Genomic DNA, 24152 nt, shown 5'->3' with positions numbered 1-24152 from the left:
CGTTTTTCAGTGCTGGAGATGTTGGAAAAGTGGCAGAGTATTCCTGAGGGAAGTGTCCAGGCTGCGTCTGTGTTTTGGATGGGAGAAATGAACATTTGCCACACAGCAGGCACTGGATCAACATTCTATAATTAAAAAACACATTCTCCATACATTTTAAAACAAAACCTGTCCTTTTTTCATGACAACAGTGTGCCGTGTTCGAGTACGGTATATTGCAAGACTTGTTTTCTTGCATAGGAAACCAAATATGCTTGTAGCACAAAAATAGTATATGATAAAATTCAAAATGTTATCTTCTTTAGGAACATGGTGATGTAGTCAATTTAAAACATTTTGCCTGACAAACAAAAATAGTGTCTGAGGAAACTAACAGATTAAATTTGTGAAAAATGCTCCTAATAGATAAGGTTGAAAAAATAAATAAACAAATAAATCTGTTTGGGTCTCTGCAACCACAGTGGCATGCATTTTTAAATATTAGCTTTCATACCACCACACACAATGCTTAGGTAAGCATTAATTAAGCAGCCCTATATTACAGTGTTTTCTATGTTATGGATGTTCCTTCGACCGGCAAGGATGGTGGATTCTTCTACAGGAAGTATGCTGCACTTTGGGTCAAGCAGGACTCCCTCTGGATGCTGGTGCACTGGAGCCATCTGGGGGTGATACATTCAAATAAATGGAAGAAGTAGGACTTCTTTGTAACAACAAATAACAACAATAAATGGTTACATTGATGGACACTTTTTTTCATCCCGCGAGGGAAATTACTCTCAGCAGCATTATCCACAATTAGACAAATAGGAGTAACCAAAAACATTCAGTTGCTGCTTGCATGTCTTTTCTTTCCATGGAAGACTAATATATATTTTAAGTTGTGTGGCTTGTTGTAGCTTGTCCAATTCCAAGTATTACTTTGCTCCTCTTGTTTCAAAAGGACAAATTAATAGAAAGAAATAACGATAGTTTCTGCTTAAGTGCTCAAATTAGGTGGAAAAAAAAATCAATAACACCAGATATACTGTAAGTACAAAGGTGGCCGCTCCTGAATCATGCTGATGAATACCTTTTCACTAGCTTCCGTCCAGATGCCATGTCGTAGCAACCAGCTGTAAATAAAGTACAAAATGTGCAAAACTTGCATGTCTTCCTTCTTCTCTGTTTGTTTGCGTTCCTCACTTCCGCTCTCGTATCATGCACTGATTCGATAACTAACGGCCAATCAGACTGATTATTTGTCCAGACAGCCCGACCCGATTCTACATGTTGAACCGGCCAAACCGCCCCCAGACACCCCGACAACGGCTTTGACGGTGCGTTCTACACCAAGCAGATGGCGCGAACTGACTTTCCGACAGCCGACATTGAATTGGTGTGTAGAACAATGCAAAATATGCAAACACATACAGCTGAAACATTCTGATATTTACTGCCCATGTAAAATATATTCAGGAAAACTAAGTTTTCAAACTGAAATGTTGGGAAAACATATAAGTGAGATATTGAAGCAGTCAAATGAAAGCTATGAATCCATTTCAGGTGCTCCCTATCGATCAGGGGTCTAAACATGAAGGATAGGTGCCAATGAGGACCGGACTTGGTGACCCCTGCTATTGAATATTCCTGCCCTTTATTGATACAAAACAATCTACTTAAAAACAAAGGTGGGCATTTCACTAAATTTTGCTGGTCCGTCATTCGTCATCCGTCAACGGCTAGGGTACCCGCCTGTCATTCGTCAGTCCGTCAATTTTCATGACGAACTGAATTGGAATCGTCAGTCTATCAGTTAAGTCTGTCCGTAGGTTCGTACGTCAGTCCTCCCAAAAAAATGTTAGAAAAACGTGCGTCCGCCAGGACTGATGGACAGTCACTGACGACACGGTTAGTGATGATTACACTGATGACTGAAAACCCACTTCCGTCAATCGTCAGTCAGTCATTTTTAGAATGTGTCAAGTCATCCGTCAATTGCAAAACAGGCGTCCGTCAGTTTTAAAATTACATATATAATAATTAAAAATAACATGAAAATGAACCAATGGGGAGAAAAATGTTTTTAATTTGCCTTGTTGTAGCTTCCGTTAACTGAAAACATTTCAAAAATTCAAAAGCACCAGCCTCTCTTCCCTGCAGGAAGGTGAATGACAGATATGTAAGTCGGCAGCGTGACCTGTTCTGCTGCATACGGAGTTTATTTGCTGTGGTTTTAGCTGCACTCCCATGCTTTGCCCTTAGGCTAATAATACGTCTATGGTGCTACAACCCAGGGAGCAGCAATCCTACAAGCAATGCAGACCTAATCCCAGCCAGGTCTGGGGCTGTGTTTAGTATGCATCCCTTAGGTATGGAATAAATTCAACGCTAGTTAGCAGATCTGCCTGCCTGGACAGCCATGAGAGACTTGAGGGCTTTCCAACCTTGTGTTACATGGTTTGACATGATGTCTCCTATCTGAACATTTTTGTAATTTTCTTGAAAAAAAATAGCTTTGATCTCTTATTTGGAAAGTAATTCAATGTGGAAAGCTCAAGTGCTATTAGCTGCAATAATTAGTTAAGGTACAGGGTTAGGTAGCTGGAAAATTTGTAATTAATTTCCCAGATCAATAACCTGTGGAACAGTCGTGCTAAAATCAATCAAATCAGCCACATGTGTGTCAATTCAAGTGCCTCATTAGGGCTCAGATGACTGATGAAAGAAAAGGAAAAGGTCTAAATATTATTCTTATTCAGTGTTTTGTCCCTAGTATTTAAATTTGAAATACCAGTTTAAAGTGTTTTTGTGGTAAATGTTATAAGAGTTATGTATGTAAAAGCAGGTGTATTCTTTACTATAAAGCAGGGGTGTCAAAGTTAAATGGACGGAGGGCCAAATAAAAAAATTTGCGACAAGCCGAGGGCCGGACTGATAGAATGTTAATTTAAATTTTTTTAAATGTCCAGATTGGATCGGGTCCTTCGCGCCTGCTGATAATGTCACGCTTTATATATCTATAATATATTTCTTAGCGTCTATGTTTGTCACCCCCTTGGCTGTTGTGTTTTTATCTTCGGAGTTACTAAATAAAAAATAAAATAAAGTACATTACTGCTACTTTTGCGAGCAGCTCGTACGTCACTTCCGTTTGCGTTTCTCCTGCCAAACTGGAAACAATTTTCTGGTTGACTCGGGCTGCATGTTTGTATGAATTGTACATAATCTGAAGCAAAACGGAGAGGATCTTACTGGTATGTCTCCAGCTGACCCTATTTTAGAGTGGCAAGGTATGGATGTGGTGCTTCTGTCAGAGAACACAGGCCCGTATTCCACTTGACACATCTATTTATTGTAGTCTGCAACAACACGGGCAAAGAATAACCTACCAACATCATCCAATGCATATCCATTTGTGCCTAAACATATCCATTTGTGCCGAAACAATATGCCTAAACATTACAATTCACTGTATTAAGAAATTAATCAGCCAAACAATACATACAATACACATTCACACGTTTCATCACTAGAATAGTTAGCATATGAGCCAAAATAACTGTTCATCAACGTGACATCACTCACGAGAACATATCTAGGCTATTATGTACAGCAGTTACCTGACACGAACTTAAATTAAATATTATACTTAAATATTAAACTCACCTTTTAACATTTACACACAACAACAAACGTGGTGAAACACGGGCAATCTGCAACTACTGAGTTTGCTGGCACGAACAAACTACGAGCTGTGTCGAAGGAGGAAAGAGAAAAAAAAAGTCACTTGCTAACAACACTTAGCGCTTATTCAATGTCTGCTCACAGTGTGGGACATCTTAGCACTACGTCAAAACTCAATGACTTTATCAAATGCCAACAATTACTAATAATAAAACAACGTGAGATTTCTAACATGAAGTATTTCTAATAAAGTGTGTTTTACTCCAAATAACCACACCACAATCAGATTCTGAAAGCCACGAAAACCGACGTGAAGTCTTCAGTCAACATGTAGAACAGCCATGGGGTGGCAAACGTTGATGCAAAGAAATATATTACAGAAATAGTGAAACAAATTGGGTTATCTGTGTTGTGTTCAAATTTGTGTCTTGCCAAGTTGTGTTGTTTCCGAAGTTAATGAATGCATCGGGCGGCTCGCTGGATGGGAGGGCATGTGAGCGAGAGGAGCGGAGGACGAAGAGGAGAGCCGTTGCTCTTTTTTGACTGAACGGTTGTCTGCGGCCCTTATTAGCCGGTTGGACTAATAAAAACATGATAATCAAACTACATCTGACGGTGTGTTCTTTGAAGTCGCTACAATATATTTTAAAGCGTGACGTCTTCGGCAGGCGCGAAGGACCCGATCAGATCTGCTACCCACACCGGCTTGCTGCGGGCCGAATCTAATAATAAAGCAATATCATCCCAGGGGCCGTAGAAAACCTTCTAGCGGGCCGGATGTGGCCCGCGGGCCTTGACTTTGACATGGGTGCTTTAAAGGAACGGTGGGGCCGGGAAGGCCATGTTTTCACTAAGAAGTTGATTTTATATATGTTTGGATCAGGAAAATGAAAAGAGTTGCCATTTTCTTTTTTATCCATTCATTTTGGAGAAATTAGGAAATAGTGACTCCATGAATAACGCCCTTTGATAATGAGCACAATGGCCACACCCTCTGCTGTTCTATCCTTGTTCGGCCAGAGTCACGCGAGTAACCGATTCCAAACTCTCCATTGGAAATCATTGTACTTTTATTGCTTATAATGTCCAAAAACAGCGATCAATTGGCACCAAAATTTATGTGGATATCTCTACTAATGCCCACTTCAACAAATCAAAAGGATTAACCTCTCCGTTGCTGATTTATATGAGAATGAGGAAATGTGGAAGTCAGCAGAGCTACATAGATTTAGGCTGGGACGAGCGCACACTGCTTCTTTGCTTTAAAAAAAATAAATAAAATAAACTGCCTCTTTGCTGATCACGGTTAGGACGGGTGAGACATTAAACACCAGTCAGGATATTTACAAGATATTTACAGAGACTGAAATGGAAATGAGTAGACGTGCACATTTATTTGGATGAGGAATGGTCCCAGTTTTTCGACTTACAATGCGCTGTCTAATTTGGAAGGTGTTAGGTTTAAGGTCTAAATCACGATACTTACCCTAATTAGCTGACTCAAAATTATTTACCATATATTTATTATTTGAACCGACATTAGCCTTAGCTTCACCTTACCTAACGATTATGCGTGCTCGTTCCGTAAGAGAGAAGACCAGAAAGCCAATCAGCCAAATCACAGAGATTTTATTCCTAACAGCAAAAGCTAATACAGTATCGGGGGCTCGGTTCCCTCTCAATACAGATCCGTGCGCTCCTGTGGCCATCAGAGAGCGACACCACACTCGAGATGCCCCGAACAGTTATAGAAAACAATATGCAAATTAAACACACCAAAAACACTAGCCACTATCATTTCATTAGTTACATGGTATCTGCAATATATTTCTTCAGATGCTGATTGGTTCTCTTTTCCCCGCCGTCTCAGATGACGCCTGTTCTTGTGCACATGACTCGCTGGGTTGGAGCTCCTGAAAACACCAAGTTATCTGCATTCCAAGAGGCCGGGGCGTTCAGAGAAACTGTGGTCCCCGCCTTTGTCTCCCTGTTTTTCACTGGCGGCACCTGGTACCATCAAACCGCCCACACATTGTGTTCCTTTGATTCATCCGTTCCCCTGATACTACAACCTTGAAACAGCTCTACTTCTACTCATTTGTAATACAACTTTGAATCATTAATAAATGGTTAACATACATTTATATATCTTCACAAACTAATAATAAAACCCTTCACTAGCCATACATGTATATGTCTTCACAAACTAATAATAAAACCCTTCAAAGGTAACAGCCGAAATGGCACGTTCCAATGCGGCCACACTCTGCTGTTCAGTCAACCTTGCTGGAACTTTTTGTTCGCTGTTCGATGAGGGCTTTTGTCACTCTCACGCCGCTTTACTCTGGCAGAAGGTGGTGGCTGCAAGCAAAAAGCAGGGACACCGCGCGCGGCTATTTGCGAGGCGACATGAAGACACAGGCTCATCTTCACCTCCACACGCTGGGCGGACAGTAAGGCGCTAATATTGTTGTACTTTTGTTTTAACGACCTGAAGCTAGTTGTTGCTATTAGTCGTCCCATTATCCTACCTTTAGCCGGGGAGGGAAGAAGGGGACGTAAAGCTCCAATCTGCCTGCTGCTGCTGCAAGCCGCCGCCTCTCTCCCTCCTGAGACACGGGTTTAGCGTTGCTAAATATCCAAAATATAACCAGTCGGGGTTTGTGTGCGCATTCATGCTCTTGTCCGCTTCAGCTTGTGAAAGTGGAGGAGCAATCACCACGGTATTTTTTATTTTGTGGAGGTGATCATGATGAGATCAAGTTTTATGTCAATAAATCCAAACTATTGTGCAGAACACTTTTATACTTTCACAGGTTGAAGTGGACGAGTAGTAATGTGCATCTGCATTTTGGTGGCGATCGGTCACCGTTTTAGACAACAGAACTGACAAAGCGAGCAACATTACCATGTATGCTTTCCTCGCGTGACGAAGGCCGCTGAGACCCCTTTTTGGGCCGTGGAAATTTGTCGTAAACCTAATCACAAAAAAAGACCTTAAATCACTACAGAGTCTTTTGAGGTGGGCATTTTAGTATTAATGTCATTTTTACATGCAAACCTATTATATAAGTGCCAATGTTAAGCACACCCAAGTGTCTCTTTAATCGTATTTTTAATTATTTTCAAGGCAATTGAAAATTTGCTTTTTGATTTTTATGTTTACCGGTAATTTGAATTAAATGAATTGAATTAAAGAAAATGAAACAAAATTATGTCATGTCATCTTCCAAACCGCTTATCCTATATAGGGTCGCGGGGAGTTGCTGGAGCCTATCCCAGCCGTCAATGGGCGAAGGCAGACTACACCCCGAACTGGTCGCCAGCCAGTCGCAGGGCACACATAGACACTGTCACTGAGCGGGAATCGATCCCACGCTGCCCGCACACAACTCAGGCGTGTGTACCACTACACTATCAGCGGACATGAAAAAAAATTATTTTCATTTAATAGTCATTTGTGTTACATTCTCTTTGGGAGAACATAAGTACTCATCGTATGACCACTAGGTTAGGGGGAACACAAGCGAAAAAAGGGGGGGGGGGTTCATAGAGTTCAACGGGGCTCAAGTTTTCCTGTCTAATTCACAAAACCACCAAATATTTGATGTAATCACAATGAATGGAATCGTTTCATGAAGTGACTCGTTCCTTTCTCAGTTTTGGTGAGCTCAGTTGCGGGGAGCTGCACTAAAAACTCCACCACAAAGTGCGACATGCGGGGTGGCCACAGTGACTGAGGCTTTGGCCCTGTCTACACGTAGCTGGGTATTTTGCAAACAGGAGATACCTTTCTGCAATTTGCCCTACCACCCACACATTCTCAGAGATTTATTTTTCATAAAAAACAAAGCAGGTCTGTTTTGCACTCATCTCGGAAAAACTAGCTCTGGCTTGTTAAAAATGTGATTTCCATGACTATTTTTAGATATGATGTACACAATCTCCTCTGTCGCCTCGTTTTCGATTTGATGAGTTTCATGTAGGATTTCTATGTTTATCGCACTCACGGAAGGATAACTCATCTTTGACCGGCCAAAAGGTGTTGAAAACTAGCTGCAACATTTATACTGACCTATAATTTTGAAGTATTTGGGGACATTCAGACATAGTTTCATCAAATTTGTACATTGTGGAAGAAAATTATATACTACGGCAAAAGTTGTGCTGCCTAACGTTGAATGGGGAATGACCCATCTTCCGCGATAACTAGACGTCCGTTTGCCAGCGATGATGTAGGAATCTCCGTTTGCCAAACAATCAACAGGCAGACGGAGGTCGAACTGCAGAAATGGCTTTTATGGCACACGTAGTCAATCCATATATATGCTTATCTCGACTAACAATGCCTCTCTTTGCCCTTACTTGTCCCTAAAGAACCACAAACCGCTTTGCACAGACACTCAATCACAGACCATTCCATTGTAATAATGGAGAAAGTTACCTACATTTCTGGCCGCTTGAAGCCTTTAAAATGTCATAACTTCCGTAATTCTTAAAGTATTTACACATATTAGACACCGTTTTATCCTTTATTCCAGCTCTTTCCGGTGATACTGGTCTTGGGATTTTTATTTTTTTAAATTTTGTTGTCACATCCCTTAAACGAAGGTTTCCAAAAAACTCTGGCCAAAGTAGAGATTTACGGATACCTCCGGATCGGCGATTGGCTGTGGACAGTCGTAACCGGAGATTTTTATTTTAGGACCATCCGTCAGCCAGTCCGTCATGCAGCTCCAACACGTACCGAAACTGTTTCCCATGCTGCCTCTTTTCTTTGTATTCCGCCTCCCCGATAACCGTACATGTGCGCTGCCAGCTCAGCACTCAGTATTCATGTGACATCATAGAAAAGTAGTTTTTAGATTGCTTGATAATAATTAGTTGTTAGGAAAGTTATTCTTTGTATTCCGCCTCCCCGATAACCGTACATGTGCGCTGCCAGCTCAGCACTCAGTATTCATGTGACATTATAGAAAAGTAGTTTTTAGATTGCTTGATAATAATTAGTTGTTAGGAAAGTTAGAGAAATGTGCCTTTACACTCTTCTTCCCGCACAGCAGCGTCAGTTGAAACATGTCACAGTTGCATGTGCCCTGTGCGCATAAAGGAAAGAGCGTGAGCGAGAGAAACAATGTGTCCTGGGTCTCTAGTGCTGGACTCATTCCTTCATAAAAAATATAGAGAAAAACGCCAGCAATATTATATTGTGGTTGAGTATATAATATTTACTTTCTGTCTTGTTTAAATGTGTTCCTATTTGAATTGCTTTCTTACGGCACATTTGATAAGCGCTTGAAAAAAAAGTGAGAGATGTATACATATTTCATTTAGCTTTTTACTGATCTATTTATTCTTTGTTTTAATATTTCATCGGTTCACTTATCTATTCATTTAACTGTTTGGTTTTCATTCATTTTACATAGGCCTACTCACCTACAATATTTATTCTTTTATTCTTTTTAATTCTCATTAAAAAGATGAGGCCTTCCACCTGTCCCCAAGATCCATTCCCTACTGTGTTCTAGTGTCGGGTCATTCGCGAACGATTCGTTCAAAAAGAATGACTCTTTTCAGTGAACGTGAGTGGATCACTTCCTAAAATGATTCGTTCTTTTCTCAGTTCATTTGACCTCACCCACGCGCATGTTGTCAATCTTCGCGATCGACCAATCAGCAGCCAACGTCAGATGTAAGCGGGATTTACTGAACATACTGCCACGCTATTGGCCTTCACGAAGGAATCAGTGATCATTTCCCGTTCACCAACGATTCGGTGAGTGAACGGGTCGCTGCGGGAATCAGTGATGTCATTTCCTGTTCACCAACGATTCACTGAGTGAACGTGTCGCTGCGGGAATCAGTGATGTAATTTTCCGTTCACCAACGATTCGGTGAGTGAACGTGTCGCTGCAGGGATCAGTGATGTCATTTCCCGTTCACCAACGATTCAATGAGTGAACGTGTCGCTGCCATTTCTCGTTCACGCGAACGAGAACTCCATCCATGCAGTCAGTGAGTGAACTGAGTTTTGCTTTGAATGATTCGCGATTCGCCAAGGAAGGAACCGCTCACCAACACCACTCCTTTCGTGCTCGTGGGGACAAGCTTTCTTTGGCATCCGTTTCTCCAAGATAACGGCTAATGTTAAGCCCATCCAAGTACCGGGGGCAAGCGCATGAAAACAAATAAGAGCTCTGACAAACTTAAAGTCCTTCACCAGATCGTGATGAGGCGCCCCGGTCTGCAGCAGCAGGGAGATGACGTTGTTGTGGACATGGGACAACTTTATTTGAAAACATTTATTTACACATATGTGCATTTAAATATTATTATCCTCTCTGTCTACTGCAACTATAATGTGGTGTGATCATCATAATGTTGGTTTGCCATTAAATTGTACTTTTATTTCAAATCTTGTTTGGTGCTCGAGTATTTTATTAATTCTTGTTTTTATTTCAGTGCAACAGAATGTTTAACCAGACATGTAGTCATCCGCTTCATTTGACAAGCCTGCACTTCGTAACACGTGAAAACAAAAATACGGGCGTGTGACGGCCGTGTGTTATGTCCTCCAAAATAACAAATGTTTATATTTGTAGGCATAGTGTCTACTGCGATAGTTGTTGTTGTTAGTATTTATCACCGTTATTATAACCACGATAATAATGGTTATGATAATGGTTTTAAATATTCGAGTGTTTTTTTTTTTTTTGAAAGTCCGGTGCATTACCACCAAACACGAATACGACGATTGCCTGACGTGATTACAGTACATCAATGCAAACGCATAGGTTTTTGTTAGCAACGATAATCCAAACGCACCAATTATAATAAGTAGACCATCAGGTGTGGACAATTTTATTTTTTTACGGGGGGGAAATGCACCCCGTCCGCGCCGGGGGTGGTGGTGGGGCGATGTGGGGCTGAATGATTCTTTTGAAGGATTCTTTTGATGAACTGATTCTAATGATTCAGTTCACTTAAAAGAACAGTTATGCCCATTACTATTGTGTTCATCAAATCAAGCCCGTCTGCCATTCGTCCTATTACACATATTTAAAAACAGTCGCTACACTCTGGCCTTGTCCACCATTCACTCAAAACAGCAAGTATCAAAGCCCTTCTAAATAAAAATCCAACCTTGACCCAGAACTCCTCTCCGATTACCGGCCAATCTCCCACCTTCCATTCCCGTCTAAGGTGATGGAAACAGCTGTAGCCACACAATCACAAGACCATCTTCAACTTTACTCAATGTACGGAAAATTCAAATCCGGTTTCTGCGCTGCCCACAGCACTGACACTACTTTGGTAAAGGTCATCAACAACCTTCTCATGTCTGCCGACACTGGTTCCCCCTCTCTGCTCATCCTCCTTGACCATACTGCAGCTTTTGACACTGTCAACCATCAGATACCTGCACCTTCACTCAGGTATTGGTCTCTCCCACAATACTCTTGACTGGTTTACCTCATATTTCACCAACAGAACTGAGTATGTCAGCCTTGAATTTGCCTACTCCCCCCGAAAAAGGCCCTGTCATCTGTGGAGTCTCTCAAGGTTCTGTCCCAGGACCCCTATTATTGATCGTATATTGCTTCCACTAGGTTGTGTCATCACCAGGCATGGAATCTACTTCCATTGCTATGCTGATGACACTCAGCTATATTTAAGAACAGGCCCAAGCCGCAACTCTACCCCTTTCCCTTCGTCTTTGCCCTCATCCTCCTCGCTTCCACTCCCTTCTCTCTCAAACTGCCTGGAGGAGATAAAGGTGTGGTTGAGCCAAAAATTCCTCCAGCTGAACAGCTCTAACTGTGAACTGTGGCCGGTTCACAGACTTGCCCGAGGAACGACTGTACTTTTTAATTTTTGATTTTTACCTTCCTTTTTTTGAAGTCACCTCACGTTTTTATTTCTACTCCGTTTTTACTATTCTATTTTTACAATTTTAATTTTTGTATGCTTTTTGGATAGCATAGCATGCCGCTAGCATGCCGCTAGCATACGTACATCGGCAATAGTCTAGCCAAGGGCTAGTGCATAATGCCTCACAGCGACAACTCGGACAGCTTGCTGGAAAAGGCAAACAAAAGAATTGCTGACCTAAGAGAGGATGTTGCCGCCTGTCAGAAGATCTCTGGAGAAGAGAGTCAATCATCTCTTAGTTCACGACCCGCTTCCCCCAACTCTCGGCCGTCGTCATGAACAGCGTCATCTCTAGCGGGGCCCTGACAGCAACGGCGACGACCAGGGCCACCCTGATGGACACGGTGAGTTGGGATCCAGCTGCCTGCCCGGGGCCATCCTGCTCAACACCACTGCACGGTGCCACTTGGGTCGAGGTGGTGTCCTGCGGCAGAAGGAGCAGAGAAACACCTCCCCGACCCCAACTGGTGCTGAAAAAACCATTTGCCCCTTTGGCAAATGATTCTCCTGCTCCAACTACCGTGCTCCCACGGTAAGAGACGTCTGCTGTTGCCTCTGACCCAGGTACTCATTCGGATTCCCCACCATCCACAGCGATGATCTCTGTCAGGAGTTCCGGATTGGGTAAGTCCACTCGTGGTCCGGCCGCCCGCTCGCGTGTCATGCTACTGAAGGACGCAGTGTCCCGATACATGAGTGGGCTCACCGTCAACACTCACCGGTGTCCGCGGCTACCACCCGCTCTCGGCAGCATCCTTTTGACCGACGGGGTCGGGGTTTTCTCCCCGGAGGCCGCCGATCCTCTGGTGCTCCTTCTCCACATCACCCGCCAACCACCGTTATAGTCGGGGACAGCATCATTAGACGCACTCGTTATTTCAGAACTATCACCCGCTGTTATCCCGGAGCCAAAGTTAGTGAACATTATTCTTGACTCTCTTCCATCATCCATATCCCGGCTCATTATCCACGTGGGTACGAACGAGACAGTACTTCAACAATCGGAGCAGACAAAGAAAGGCTTTCATGCCCTCTTTGCCTTGCTGAGAACGTGCGGATTGTCAATTTGGATTAGCGGCATTTTACCGACTCTTACTGCATCGAACGCTTTAGCCATCTTCTGGGCCTGAACACATGGCTCCAGCACACTTGTGGCTATCTTGACTTTGATTTGATCGAAGATTTTTACCTATTCTGGAACCGCCATTCGTTTTACCAGCCTGACCGGGTTCATCCGAACTCTCTGGGCAGCTCGATTTTAGCTGCTAATATCCACCATCGACTCCACCCCCAGCTGACTCCTATTTAGTAATCACCCTGCGCATGTTCTCGCTTCCTGTTCTTCTACCTTCAACCACTGCAATAATGATCTCACTACCCTCTCCAGCTCTCCCGGCAAGCCCCAGTTATCATCACCACCCCCATCGGACAGCTTTTTCATTCAGACAATAACAGGCAGACGCGTCCTATGCACTCACAAACAATGTGGTATTAACAGTGACAATCTTGTTTATGTCAACACTCATCACCTGTGCGACCATGAGCGCACGTCCGGCACAAACATTAACCTGGCTATGCTGAACGTGCGCTCCCTTCTAAACAAAACTTTTGTCATAAATGACTTGATTTTAGACAGCAACCTACAAGGTATCCTTTTATCTGAGACATGGCTGGTACAGATGCTCCAGTTGTTCTCACCGAGGCTTGCCCACCGAATTAAAAAAAAAAAAATTCTACCAGGGATTGAAAAACGGAGGTGGGACTGTGTCAATCTTTAAAAATAGTCTTATCTCAAAGGAGATCATTTTTAACAGATATTTATCATTTGAACACCATGCCTTTATTTTTAGCAGTCCTCCAATAATCTGCGTCACTATTTACAGACCTCCCCATCATTCCACTTCTTTTATTAGTGAGTTTTCAGAATTTTTATCGATTTTATATTCCACTTACAATCTAATTTCAATAACAGGCGATTTCAGTGTACATGATGACGACATCTCGGATCCACTGTCCAGAGAATTTTTAAATCTTTTAAACTGTATAGATTTTAAACTGCATGTTTCACAGCCAACTCACAATAGAGGTCAAACCCTCGATTTGGTCGTAACCTACGGCCTGGCCTGTCTGTTAGTGTGTCCTGTTGTTGACCTGGCTGTGTCAGACCATTTTTGTGTGTATTTTAACATCGCCTGTTTTAATCATCAGGCAGCCCCGATGAGAACAGTGAGGAAACGCTACCTATCTTCTGAGGCGGCTGCAAATGTTATCAAGATTTTAAGGAGTACTCCTGCTGACATTTAACCTGCACCATGTGTTTTTATTGTTGACAATTTTAACAGGAATCTCAAGTCATCATTAGATTTAGCAGCTACACTTTTAACCAAAACTATAAGAATAAAGACGGTACCCCCATGGAGAGATGATGCAGTCAAGACAGCCAAAAGAAAATGCAGGAGTGCAGAGAGGAGGTGGAGAAAAAGTGAACTGACAGTGCACTATGAAATATTCTGTGAACAAATCAAATCGTACGATAAAATAGTCAAACAAGGCAAGAACTTCTTATTTCTCAAACCTCATCACAGTTAATAAAAGCAACCCCAGATTCCTCTTCTCCACCTTCAATCTCTTAACCAACTCCAATTTTAATAAGTCCCCACAGAGAACATCTGTTGGTCTCTGTGAGGACTTTGCAGACCACTTCAGAAGTAAAATTGATGACATAAGGTCCAGTCTTTTAGCCCGTCAAAACGTACATTTTAGTACACCTGGACAGTCATTTTTACCAGAGGAAACACTGGAAAGTTTTGCCCTAGTTGATGCAAGGCCACTTGGTCGAGTTTTCTCCTAGGTAAATCCAACAACCTGCATTCTAGATCCAATTCCCACATCTCTTTTAAAGACATTTTATGGATTTTTGAGGAACAGATTTTGAATATAGCCAATTGCTCTCTTCAGACTGGTGTCTTCCCCGCCGTCTTTAAAACGGCGGTGCTGAAGCCCTTTCTGAAGAAGAGCAATTTGGACCCCAGTGTTTTTAACAGTTACAGACCAGTATCCAACTTACCATTTTTAAGTACGATTTTAGAAAAACTGGTGTTTCTCCAGTTAAATTATTTTTTAAATACAAACAACATTTTTGAGAAATATCAATCTGGTTTTCAGGATGAACTATAGTACAGACACAGCCCTTTTAAGGATTTTAAATGATATCAGGTATACTGAAGATGTGAAAAAACTCACAGTCTTGGTGCTACTCGACCTAAGCGCTGCTTTTGATACAGTAGATCACCAAATTTTATTAAACAGACTTAAAAACCTGGCGGGCATCTCCGGTACTGCTTTTAACTGGTTTTATTCCTATCTCACAGACAGAAGTTTCTTTGTAAAATCACAACTGTACTTAAACATATCCAAGACTGTTTGTATGTACTTCTCAAAAAGAGTGACTACTGACAGTGATCCCAACGTTTTTGTACAAGGTAAAACAATCAATGTAGTACAAGCATTTAAATACTTAGGAATCACTCTTGACACACAACTTCTCATCAAACGACAGATAAAAATCACTCTGAATAGAATTAAATTTAACTTGTCCAACTTCAGGTTCATTAGAAACAATTTAAATCTTGAGTCAGCAAAACTGTACTTTGACACAATGATCATGTCCCACATTTCTTACTGCCTAATAAGTTGGTCATCTGCCTGTAAGACCAGACTAAAACCAATTGAAACCATCTATAAACAAGCTCTGAAAGTATTGGACAGAAAACCAAAAACGTACCATCAGATATTAAAAAAACATGAACGCCTGAACTGGGACAATACTATTAAATACGCTGATGCCATCTTGATTTATAAAATCTTCCACCACAAAGCTCCTCCTCCACTGCAAGAATTTGTAAAAATAAATCCCCAACCGATCAACAAGAGCTGGTTTTAGAGGTGACTGTGTGATTCCCTTTAGAAAGAGTAAAGTTAGCCAAACCACCTTCTCTGTCCGTGCATCACATACCTGGAACTCAATATCAAACACCATACGTGAACTCCTGTCTCTGAACCTCTTTATCAAACATCTTATCAACTGGCTGCTGGATGAACAACATTGTCATCACAACACTGCCTGGATTGCATGTATCTCAAGTTTGTCTGTGTCCTGTGTTTTTTACCTACTGTTGCCCTATTCATTTTATCTTGTGTTTTTAACATCAACCTGCCAAAGGGACTAAAGATGGAAATTAGCTTTTGGCTATAATCTTGCATATTTACATGTACATGTTCATTAATATGTGTTGTCTCTCTTTTCAAATAAACTCAAACTCAAACTCAAGCCATTCTCATCTGCACCCCCCACCGGTGTTAATTTAGACCAGATATTTTAATTTAGTTTTAAAGTCTTGACTAAAATTAAATATTTTTAGTCATAAATTAGTCATCTAACGCTAGTTTAGTTTTTGTCCAATTTAAGTCGATGGAAATAAAGAGCAATTTTAGTTGACTAAATTAATAAATAATGAATATTTTCCTTCAGCATACATTTCAACTTTAACCAGAAAGTACAACACACACATTTGTAACTGTAGTTTAACGCACAAGACACATTTAACATAACTGTTATTATTAAACTTTGTTTCGATGAAAAATGTTGAAATGATAATATAAGTTTTCAACTAAATAAATGTAAAAAATAAATAAATAAGCGCTTGGGGAGCTAACATTGTCAACAGATCCAATGCTAATGGTGTCAAACTGCTGTAATTTACCACAGCGTGATATGCACGTAATTATTTTCAGTTATCCACATTTTAAAACAACATTAGCAACGGCAACAAATTTAACTTGAAGTAACTCTCGAGATGTACATTCTGTTGATGTTGCTTCAGTTCAAATTCATTGTATTCTTCCAACGAATGACTGTTCCACATTATTTACACTTTGTCTATTTTCTTCCTCTGTGAAGGTAAAAAGGGCCCAAAAATCCTTCCATCGCTTCTACCAGCATTATTATTATGTAATGGACATTATCTCTGACTTTCATCATCATATCTGTCTCATTTGTCGACTGCTGTTCCATTTTCTGAGTGGTTCTTTCCTCCTACCCGCGTATGTTTCCTTCTTCTGATTGGATTTTGTGACTGAGTTTTTTCATTAATGTAGTTATCGTTATTGCCTTAATGAATTACTTCTATTTTAATTTTCATTTAGTTTTCATCTGATTAAAAATATTTGTGATGAATAAATGACGAAAACAAAATTTACACCGCCCCCCACCACGTCCAATCATCCAACAGAACCACCATTTCTTTTTCCGTTCAAGACATCCCCCTCTCAACCACAGTTAACTAATCTTGGTGTAAAGCTTGACCCACATCTGACCTTTGGTATTCACATGAAACATCTGTACAAAACCTGTTTCTTCTACCTCAAGAACATTTCCAAGCTCTGGCCTTTTCTGTCTTTTGCTGATGTTGATAAATTAATTGCTGCTTTTGTTTCCTACAGGCTTGATCACTGCAATAGTTTGCTCATTGGTATTCCTAAAAAAAAAAAACTCTAAAAACTTCAAATAAAACTTCTAAATACATAACTGCATTTAAAGATACTCACCTCGTCCAGTTCAGTGTGTGTTTGCATTTCTCCATGACACAAACTGATCCTCCAACGTTAGCTCTCTAGCTTAACATGGCCCAGGCTAAACTGTACAGTCAAAAGTACAATTATGCAACTTGGGTTATGGCGTCATTTAGCGACTTCTAGGACAATCCAATAATGTTCATCTTGTCTTCTTATTCATTAAGTGATAAAAGCTTCTTCTGTTTCAACAATGACAATGATCTTCCTATTTTTGGGAAGAGAAAACTCTTACCGTGCTGACAGTTTCAGCTCTCACTGCAGCCTTCCTTCAACAGCGGTGGGGCATTGGAGCGCAGCTTTGATTGGGTCGGGGAGCCTTATTTTGAAGGTTCCCCCGACCCGGTCAGCTGTTTTTAGACACGTCACGTGGAAGCAGTGACAGCTCCGAGGAAGGCTGCAGTGACAGCCGAAACTGTCAGCACGGTAAGAGAGTTTTCTCCTCACAAAAATAGGAAGATCATTGTCATTGTCGAAACAAAAAAAACTTGGATCACTTGACTTCTAGGGCAGCCAATCGCGACTTTCTTACTGAGCAGTTGGCAACACTAATTGTCACAAAGTATCACTAATAGTCGCTAAGGACCACCTGGTTTTCCTCAGAAAAGTTATCGATTTCAACATTCGCTACCCTCGCATGCCTTCTCTGCTCAGTGAGATACGGTCTTGAAGTCTTGTAGTCTTGAAGTCTTGAAGTCAACCTTTGCAAACAAGCTATTCCAACTTCAAACCATGACTTTGACTTGACCTAAAGTTTTCATGCTGCAACAGTCACAAATGTCTATTTAAAAGAAAAAAAAAAAGGATTGATACTTACAGACCCATAAACTGGACTGCCTTGATGAATGTTTTTTGCTTTTAATCTAATATTTACTTTAAATACAGTGGGTCAGGATTTTCCTCTACTCACAAAGAAATTAGTGAAACCGATAACATGTAAAACATTTTAGAAAGCCCTAAGATTAAAAATGGTTTTGATACCGATGTCAAACATTGTTCTTCATCCTTATTTCCTAATGAAAAAATATTTTGTGTGCATTACGGTGTTTTAGTCAAATTAGATTAGAACTATGAGGTACAGTAAATGTTGAGGCTCACTGGTCCTTGCTCATGTCCCCCTCTTCCCAAGAAACATCCAGCACAGACATTGACACATTCCTGACGGCACAATGCATAACTTGTTACGGAGGCTGTTCACAGGGCTGTGTTAAGGTGAATCCACTTGGCTATGTGCATGGAGAGGTGCGCCGCTGATTTAGGGCATTGCTCACAGAAAGAGAGAGGGGGAAAGAGTATGAGTCTCCCCTGACTGGATTAGAAGAGCCTCAAGTCTTTGTGGTTCCTTTTGATCAAATCTCTGTGAAAGATGAGTGTCATGCCCTCTTCCAGCCAGCTGTGTTGAGACTGCCCTGTGACTCTAAGGGGGTAGACGTGTGTGTGTGTGTGTGTGAGGGGGGGGGGGACCCGTGTGCGTGTGTGTGTGTGCGTGCGTGTGTGGGTGTGCGTGTGTGTGTGCGTGCGTGTGTGTGTGCAAACGATAGAGAGGGAGAGAGAGGCAGAGTGCGTGTGTGCTTATTGTAGAGGTAGAAACTGCTGCGTGGGATGACGCTTTTGCATTAGTACTTGTGTGAACAGGAGAGTTGGGAGCAGTTGTTTCATGGGACTCAAAGAATGGCCAACTCTGTGGCACCTTTAGGAACCTCTGACTGAATTGACTGAAGATAATGACAATGGCTGAGGTAAGAAGATCATTTCACAAATTCAACTTCTTACCACACTGCAGTGATGTATGTTTAAACATGGTCAACTGAAATGAAACCATATAGATCACTGACAAATAATTTGGCTTTTTTCTCTCTCTCTCTTTTTTTTTTTTTTTTTACCTTTGCCACATTCATTGAGTCCGCTGATAGTGTAGTGGTACACACGCCTGAGTTGTGTGCGGGCAGCGTGGGATCGATTCCCGCTCAGTGACAGTGTCTATGTGTGCCCTGCGACTGGCTGGCGACCAGTTCGGGGTGTAGTCTGCCTTCGCCCATTGACGGCTGGGATAGGCTCCAGCAACTTCCCGCGACCCTATATAGGATAAGCGGTTTGGAAGATGACATGACATGACACATTCATTGACTTTTACTTTTATTTGAAATTCTATAGCAGTCGTTGTGTCGTATTAGAAATTAAATTATGGCTACGCAAGATTAACAATGCTTTTCCTACAGTTTTTTTGTTCATACTTCAAAGAATAGACAGTTTTGTTTGAATTCAATAAGTCATAATTATCAATTATCAAGTCATAATTCAATATCAATTTATATAAACAACTGACTACATAAAAATTTAAATCGCTAGATATATACGTTTTTGATCCCAGAGGTATGAATCTGACTTAAAATCAGTAAAAAAACAAAAAAAAACACATTCGAATTATATAAATTTACTATTCAAGTTATTATTCTTAACAATTTATTGCATTAACTTGCAGGAACTTGCAGTTTTCTATGAAAATGTGTCTATGATGTAAGTGTACTTTATTAAAAGTTATATTCATATCTACAAAACAAATATTAAAGTGAACTAAAAATGTTCACACATATTTGTGTACATTGTAATATTGTCATGATAGAACAGATCTTTACGCATCCATCCATTGATCCTCTGTATCACTCACGAAGGTCACGGGTGTGCTGGAGCCTACCCTAGCCGACTTTGGATTGGATTGGAGTCGGGGTACACACTGAACTGGTTGCCAGCCAATTGCAGGGCACATACAAACAACCAACCATTTACACTTAGGGATAATTTAGAGTCTTCAATTAATCTACCATCCATGTTTTTAAAATGTGGGAGAAAACTGGAATACTATACCCGGAGAAAACCCACACAGGGACAGTGAGAACGAAGTCCACACGGGAAGGCCGGAGGCCAAATTTTAACCCACGACCTCTGACTGTGAGGCGGATATGCTAACAAGTAGGCCACTGTGGGGCCTTATTTAAAAACATACAATTTAATAATAAGAAATATGATAAATGTCATATGACATTAAACAAAGCTCAAAATAAGCGGTTTCGCATTGCAGTTTGCCATTCAAAATTTTTATTTTGCGCCACATTAAAACACATTAAATGGCAAAACTGAGAATCAAACGCCAACCATCAATACTGACGTGTATTGGTAGCCGTTCCCATCGTTCACTTGGACATGCACATGATTGCCAATTAATAATTGTCAGAGACTAATTGTCAATTAGTCAATGACTGCACAGAACTGAAGTGGGCAATAAGAGCACACAGAGGAGAGATAATGCTGGTGAGGAATAATAAAGGAAATGAGGGACAGCAGGCAAAGGATTTATACCTGTATATATCTGGACACATATAAACTTTAAAGGCAATACAAAGGCAGAATAAAGGGGAAAAAAACAAGGCAAACATATTCTATGATAAAGGTGTCAGTGTCCCTAATGCAAATGTTGCTGCTTGATGCCGGATGGATTGTAGCAATGTCTGTCCCTCCTGAGAGAATCTTCTCCAAAACAGGGCAGATAATTTTTGACAGGAGAAACCAGACCAGATGCTCAAAGCAGAGGCACTTAGTTTTTTCATTGCCAATCTTAACTATACAAAACTCATCAGGATGTTTTTTTCTTCTCCTCTTTTTGTTTTACAGGTGTACATTTATATGTTGTTGTGTTTTGTAGAGATTCAGTGTTGTTTCAATTTAAATTAGTTTAGTAGAAAAACATTAAAAGCTTAAATTAATTAAAAATAGTTAAGGTTTGGTGAGCTTTAATTTTTTTTGCAGCTCTATGCAGAAGCAATAAATAAAGGAATACTTTTTAAAATACATTTTAATAAATGTTATTTTATAAAATTACATTACAGCAGAGTTTTTTCAATTTAGCTTTGCTTCAAAAGAAAATAAATGTACTGCAGTTAAATATTAGTACAATGTTTTGTTACAGCAACAATGTGGTGGTGGTGGTTGTTTTGGTAGCAGAAAAATGTTGTCTAATACCTTATATATGTATGTGTTAGTGATAGACCAATTATCAGCCGGGCCAATTATTGGGGCAGACATTTGGCATTTTGCTGCATATATGCCTCTTTTTTTAATCAATGGCTGATAAGCAAACTATTTAAGACTAGGTTATTTGATATGAAATGTTAAGTTCTTGCTGGTACTTCACAAGTGACCTGCGGGCCAGTAATTAAGGATGCAATTTTTTTGTTTTTGAACTTTAAGAAAAGATCATTATAATTACTGATAAGTGAAATATTAACATTTCACTTATATTGATTTTTGTTAAACTTAATCTACTCTATAATACTTTAGTGAGCTATTCATTTGTTAGTTTTTGTTTAATTTCATTAGACATGCTGCTGCGCCTGTGAACTCCCTGCACTTTTTGTTATAGTAAAAAAAAAAAAAAAGACTACATTTTTCTTTGGATTCGATTGGATTGAAAAAACCCTTTACAAGTGCTCAAAGGCATTTATTTAAACTAAGTCAAGAGTTCGAGTTTGGATAATTCCAAATCAGTCTATAACTAGTGTGTGTAAGCAACACTAAGCATTAGGAGTAGAAAAACACTGTGGTCATTTTGTGTTACTTATGTATATTTGTAAGCTGTCATAACATCTAAAATAAAGAAAATATGACTTCATACTTAAGAAATTGCTGTTTTATCAGTGATATAATACAGGCCTATAATTCCTTCTATTTAAAAGTTACTTGTCATGTCATCTTCCAAACCGCTTATCCAATATAGGGTCGCGGGGAGTTGCTGGAGCCTATCCCAGCCGTCAATGGGCGAAGGCAGACTACACCCCGAACTGGTCGCCAGCCAGTCGCAGGGCACACATAGACACTGTCACTGAGCGGGAATTGATCCCACGCTGCCCGCACACAACTCAGGCGTGTGTACCACTACACTATCAGCGGACTTAAAAGTTACTTTCAGAGCAAAATTCTGATCTATGATCTAACTATTTAACGATCTACCGTTCTCCATGAAAACTACACAAACACACACGCTCACCCCTTTCAGGGCCACTGAATGGCTTGAGTGGATTTGTCAGCAAGATGTGACAAGATTGTCAAGAGGCAGAGATCGGATCAGAGGATAGCTGGGTGCCAAACCCTCGCATGCAGCGTACTACAATCACCCCAAACCCATACCACCACCAAAACTCCCACAGACCCCACCCCCAGCCCATCAATCTATCTTTGAGGCTAAATAGGTCCAAACGGGGATGAAGTCTCAACTTCTTGCTCCCATGCTTCTCGTATCATTTTGCTATTGTCTCGGCTGGTATATGATCGCAAATCTTTATTGAATTTTGAACAATACGTCAGAAGTTCAGGTGCGTTTGAGTATGGTAGTGAGAAGACGTTGCCTCTGTTTCATACCGACTTACCGGTAGTGATGGCAAAATGAAGCCCCATAAAGTCAAGCCATGCAGGGAAATACTTCTTACACACGTAGGGGCTTTAAGATGATTCATTTCCTCGACTACACCATCGTGTGGACAGAAAAATGTATAACATGCTTGGTGCTTGCAATAAAACGGTGGAGTGTAAATCATGCTCCGAATACAAAAAATATTATTTTAAGAGTGTTTTAACAGGAATTGTTCTATGTTACTTTGTTTATGTTTGTGATTATGCAACAAGTGAAAATGTGAACTAAGGAGGTAAAATAAAGTGTTTCTTCATTTTTATTTAAAAACAGTATTTTTTCTCCAAAGGTTTTGGACTCAGGCGGTTTCTTTTTTTTTTTGCAGAGGATTTCATCTGCTTTAAAAAAAACTCTTTTCACATGGTACTGACACGGGTGCATAGATATGAGATCGCAAGTTTGTATAGATTTGGAAGCATTTCACTGTCGCTTTTATTTCGAACTACTGTACACTCAAACCTAGTGAATCATTTCCTGAATCAGTCACGTGGTACACCCGCTTCGCGGGGCTTCCAACGTCACCACGTACGTCATCAACAGGCGAATCAACCCGCCGTTCAAGAACTACTCATCTACATTACTCGGCACACGCTTCAGGGTTTCGACCCAAGAGGCACGTCACTACTTACCGGTTGATCTCTTCCGCGTTCACGCACGCCCTGTACGTCGGAAGCGCCGCCGTGTAGCTGAAACGGGAATTGAAACACACTTCGACCTCCGCTCTTCCCGATCACACGGATTTACTCTGTCGTGGCGCGTCCTGGATCCCGTTGACTTGTGCCTGAAAACAGTCGTCGGCTATCCCAGATCGCTGCGTCAGTACTGCCTTCAGCGTGTCATCCGACGAGGGGTCCTTCACCAGCTTTTGAGGGAATTTGTAGTCCAACCGAGTTGAGGAGTGTGAAAAAAACCTTAATGTTTCATGTGAAACTTGAAATAATGAATTATGGTTACAGTGCTTTTTTTTAAGTGAAGAGGAATTAAATCCCAACCTAATGTTGAATATATCTGCGGCCATGAATCAAATACAGTGACATCCGCTACAGTCTAGTGCTACATTTATCGGCAAAGCTCAGTATCTCTCTGGTATCTCACCTCGGTCAAATTCACCAAAATCATAGAAGTCTATACATACAAAAATGCAAAGTAAGAACACAGAACAGGGCTGGATGCAGAACACAAAAATACCAAGTAACAACAGATAGGGATGCAACAATTCATCAAATTAAATCGATTTAAACCGCTTAAAATATGCACGGATGTAAAAAATATATCAAAGGTAAGGCAAGGCAGTTTTATTTATAAAGCACACTTGTTACATAAGGCAACTCAATGTGCTTCACACAAGCAAAAACACAATACCTGCAAGCATTTACAAACAACAGTTACCATTCAAAAGCAAATCAGAGAAAACTAAAGTACATTACAAAAATGACTAGAATGTACATTGACAACATTTAAA

At 40.7% G+C, this 24152-nt stretch overlaps 1 protein-coding gene and 1 long non-coding RNA gene across 6 annotated transcripts in view; one reads left to right on the top strand and one right to left on the bottom strand.

The window, feature by feature from the left end:
* Positions 1-112: 112 nt before the first annotated feature.
* Positions 113-23517, bottom strand: LOC147150601 (uncharacterized). Of its 3 annotated transcripts, XR_015086133.1 has the most exons (3): positions 3649-3768; positions 3235-3341; positions 113-662 (listed from the first exon to the last, which is right to left on the bottom strand). It is a non-coding gene; the product is annotated as an uncharacterized LOC147150601 (long non-coding RNA). The 3 variants fall into 3 exon arrangements; XR_015086132.1 differs by lacking the exons at positions 3235-3341; positions 3649-3768 and adding an exon at positions 23320-23517; XR_015086134.1 differs by lacking the exon at positions 3235-3341 and having other exon boundaries at positions 3649-3764.
* The window catches only part of bnc1 (basonuclin zinc finger protein 1), a 42660-nt gene continuing 36145 nt past the window's right edge, over positions 17638-24152 (top strand). For 2 of the 3 annotated variants that reach the window (XM_086025641.1, XM_086025640.1), the window contains exon 1: positions 18869-18968. Coding sequence is in view for 1 of the 3 variants with exons in the window: in XM_086025640.1 (XP_085881766.1) it covers positions 18954-18968 (15 nt within the window). In the remaining 2 variants the exon portion in view is untranslated. Of the gene's footprint in view, positions 17656-18868; positions 18969-24152 lie in introns of those variants that run through there. The other variant, XM_086025642.1, reaches the window with a different exon arrangement.

This window comes from Filicampus tigris, chromosome 3, assembly GCF_054856515.1.
Source record: "Filicampus tigris isolate MCC_2025a chromosome 3, RoL_Ftig_1.0, whole genome shotgun sequence".
Classification (NCBI taxonomy): domain Eukaryota; kingdom Metazoa; phylum Chordata; class Actinopteri; order Syngnathiformes; family Syngnathidae; genus Filicampus; species Filicampus tigris.
Note: the sequence above shows the minus strand (reverse complement) of the source record. Positions and strands in the feature narration are given on the sequence as shown.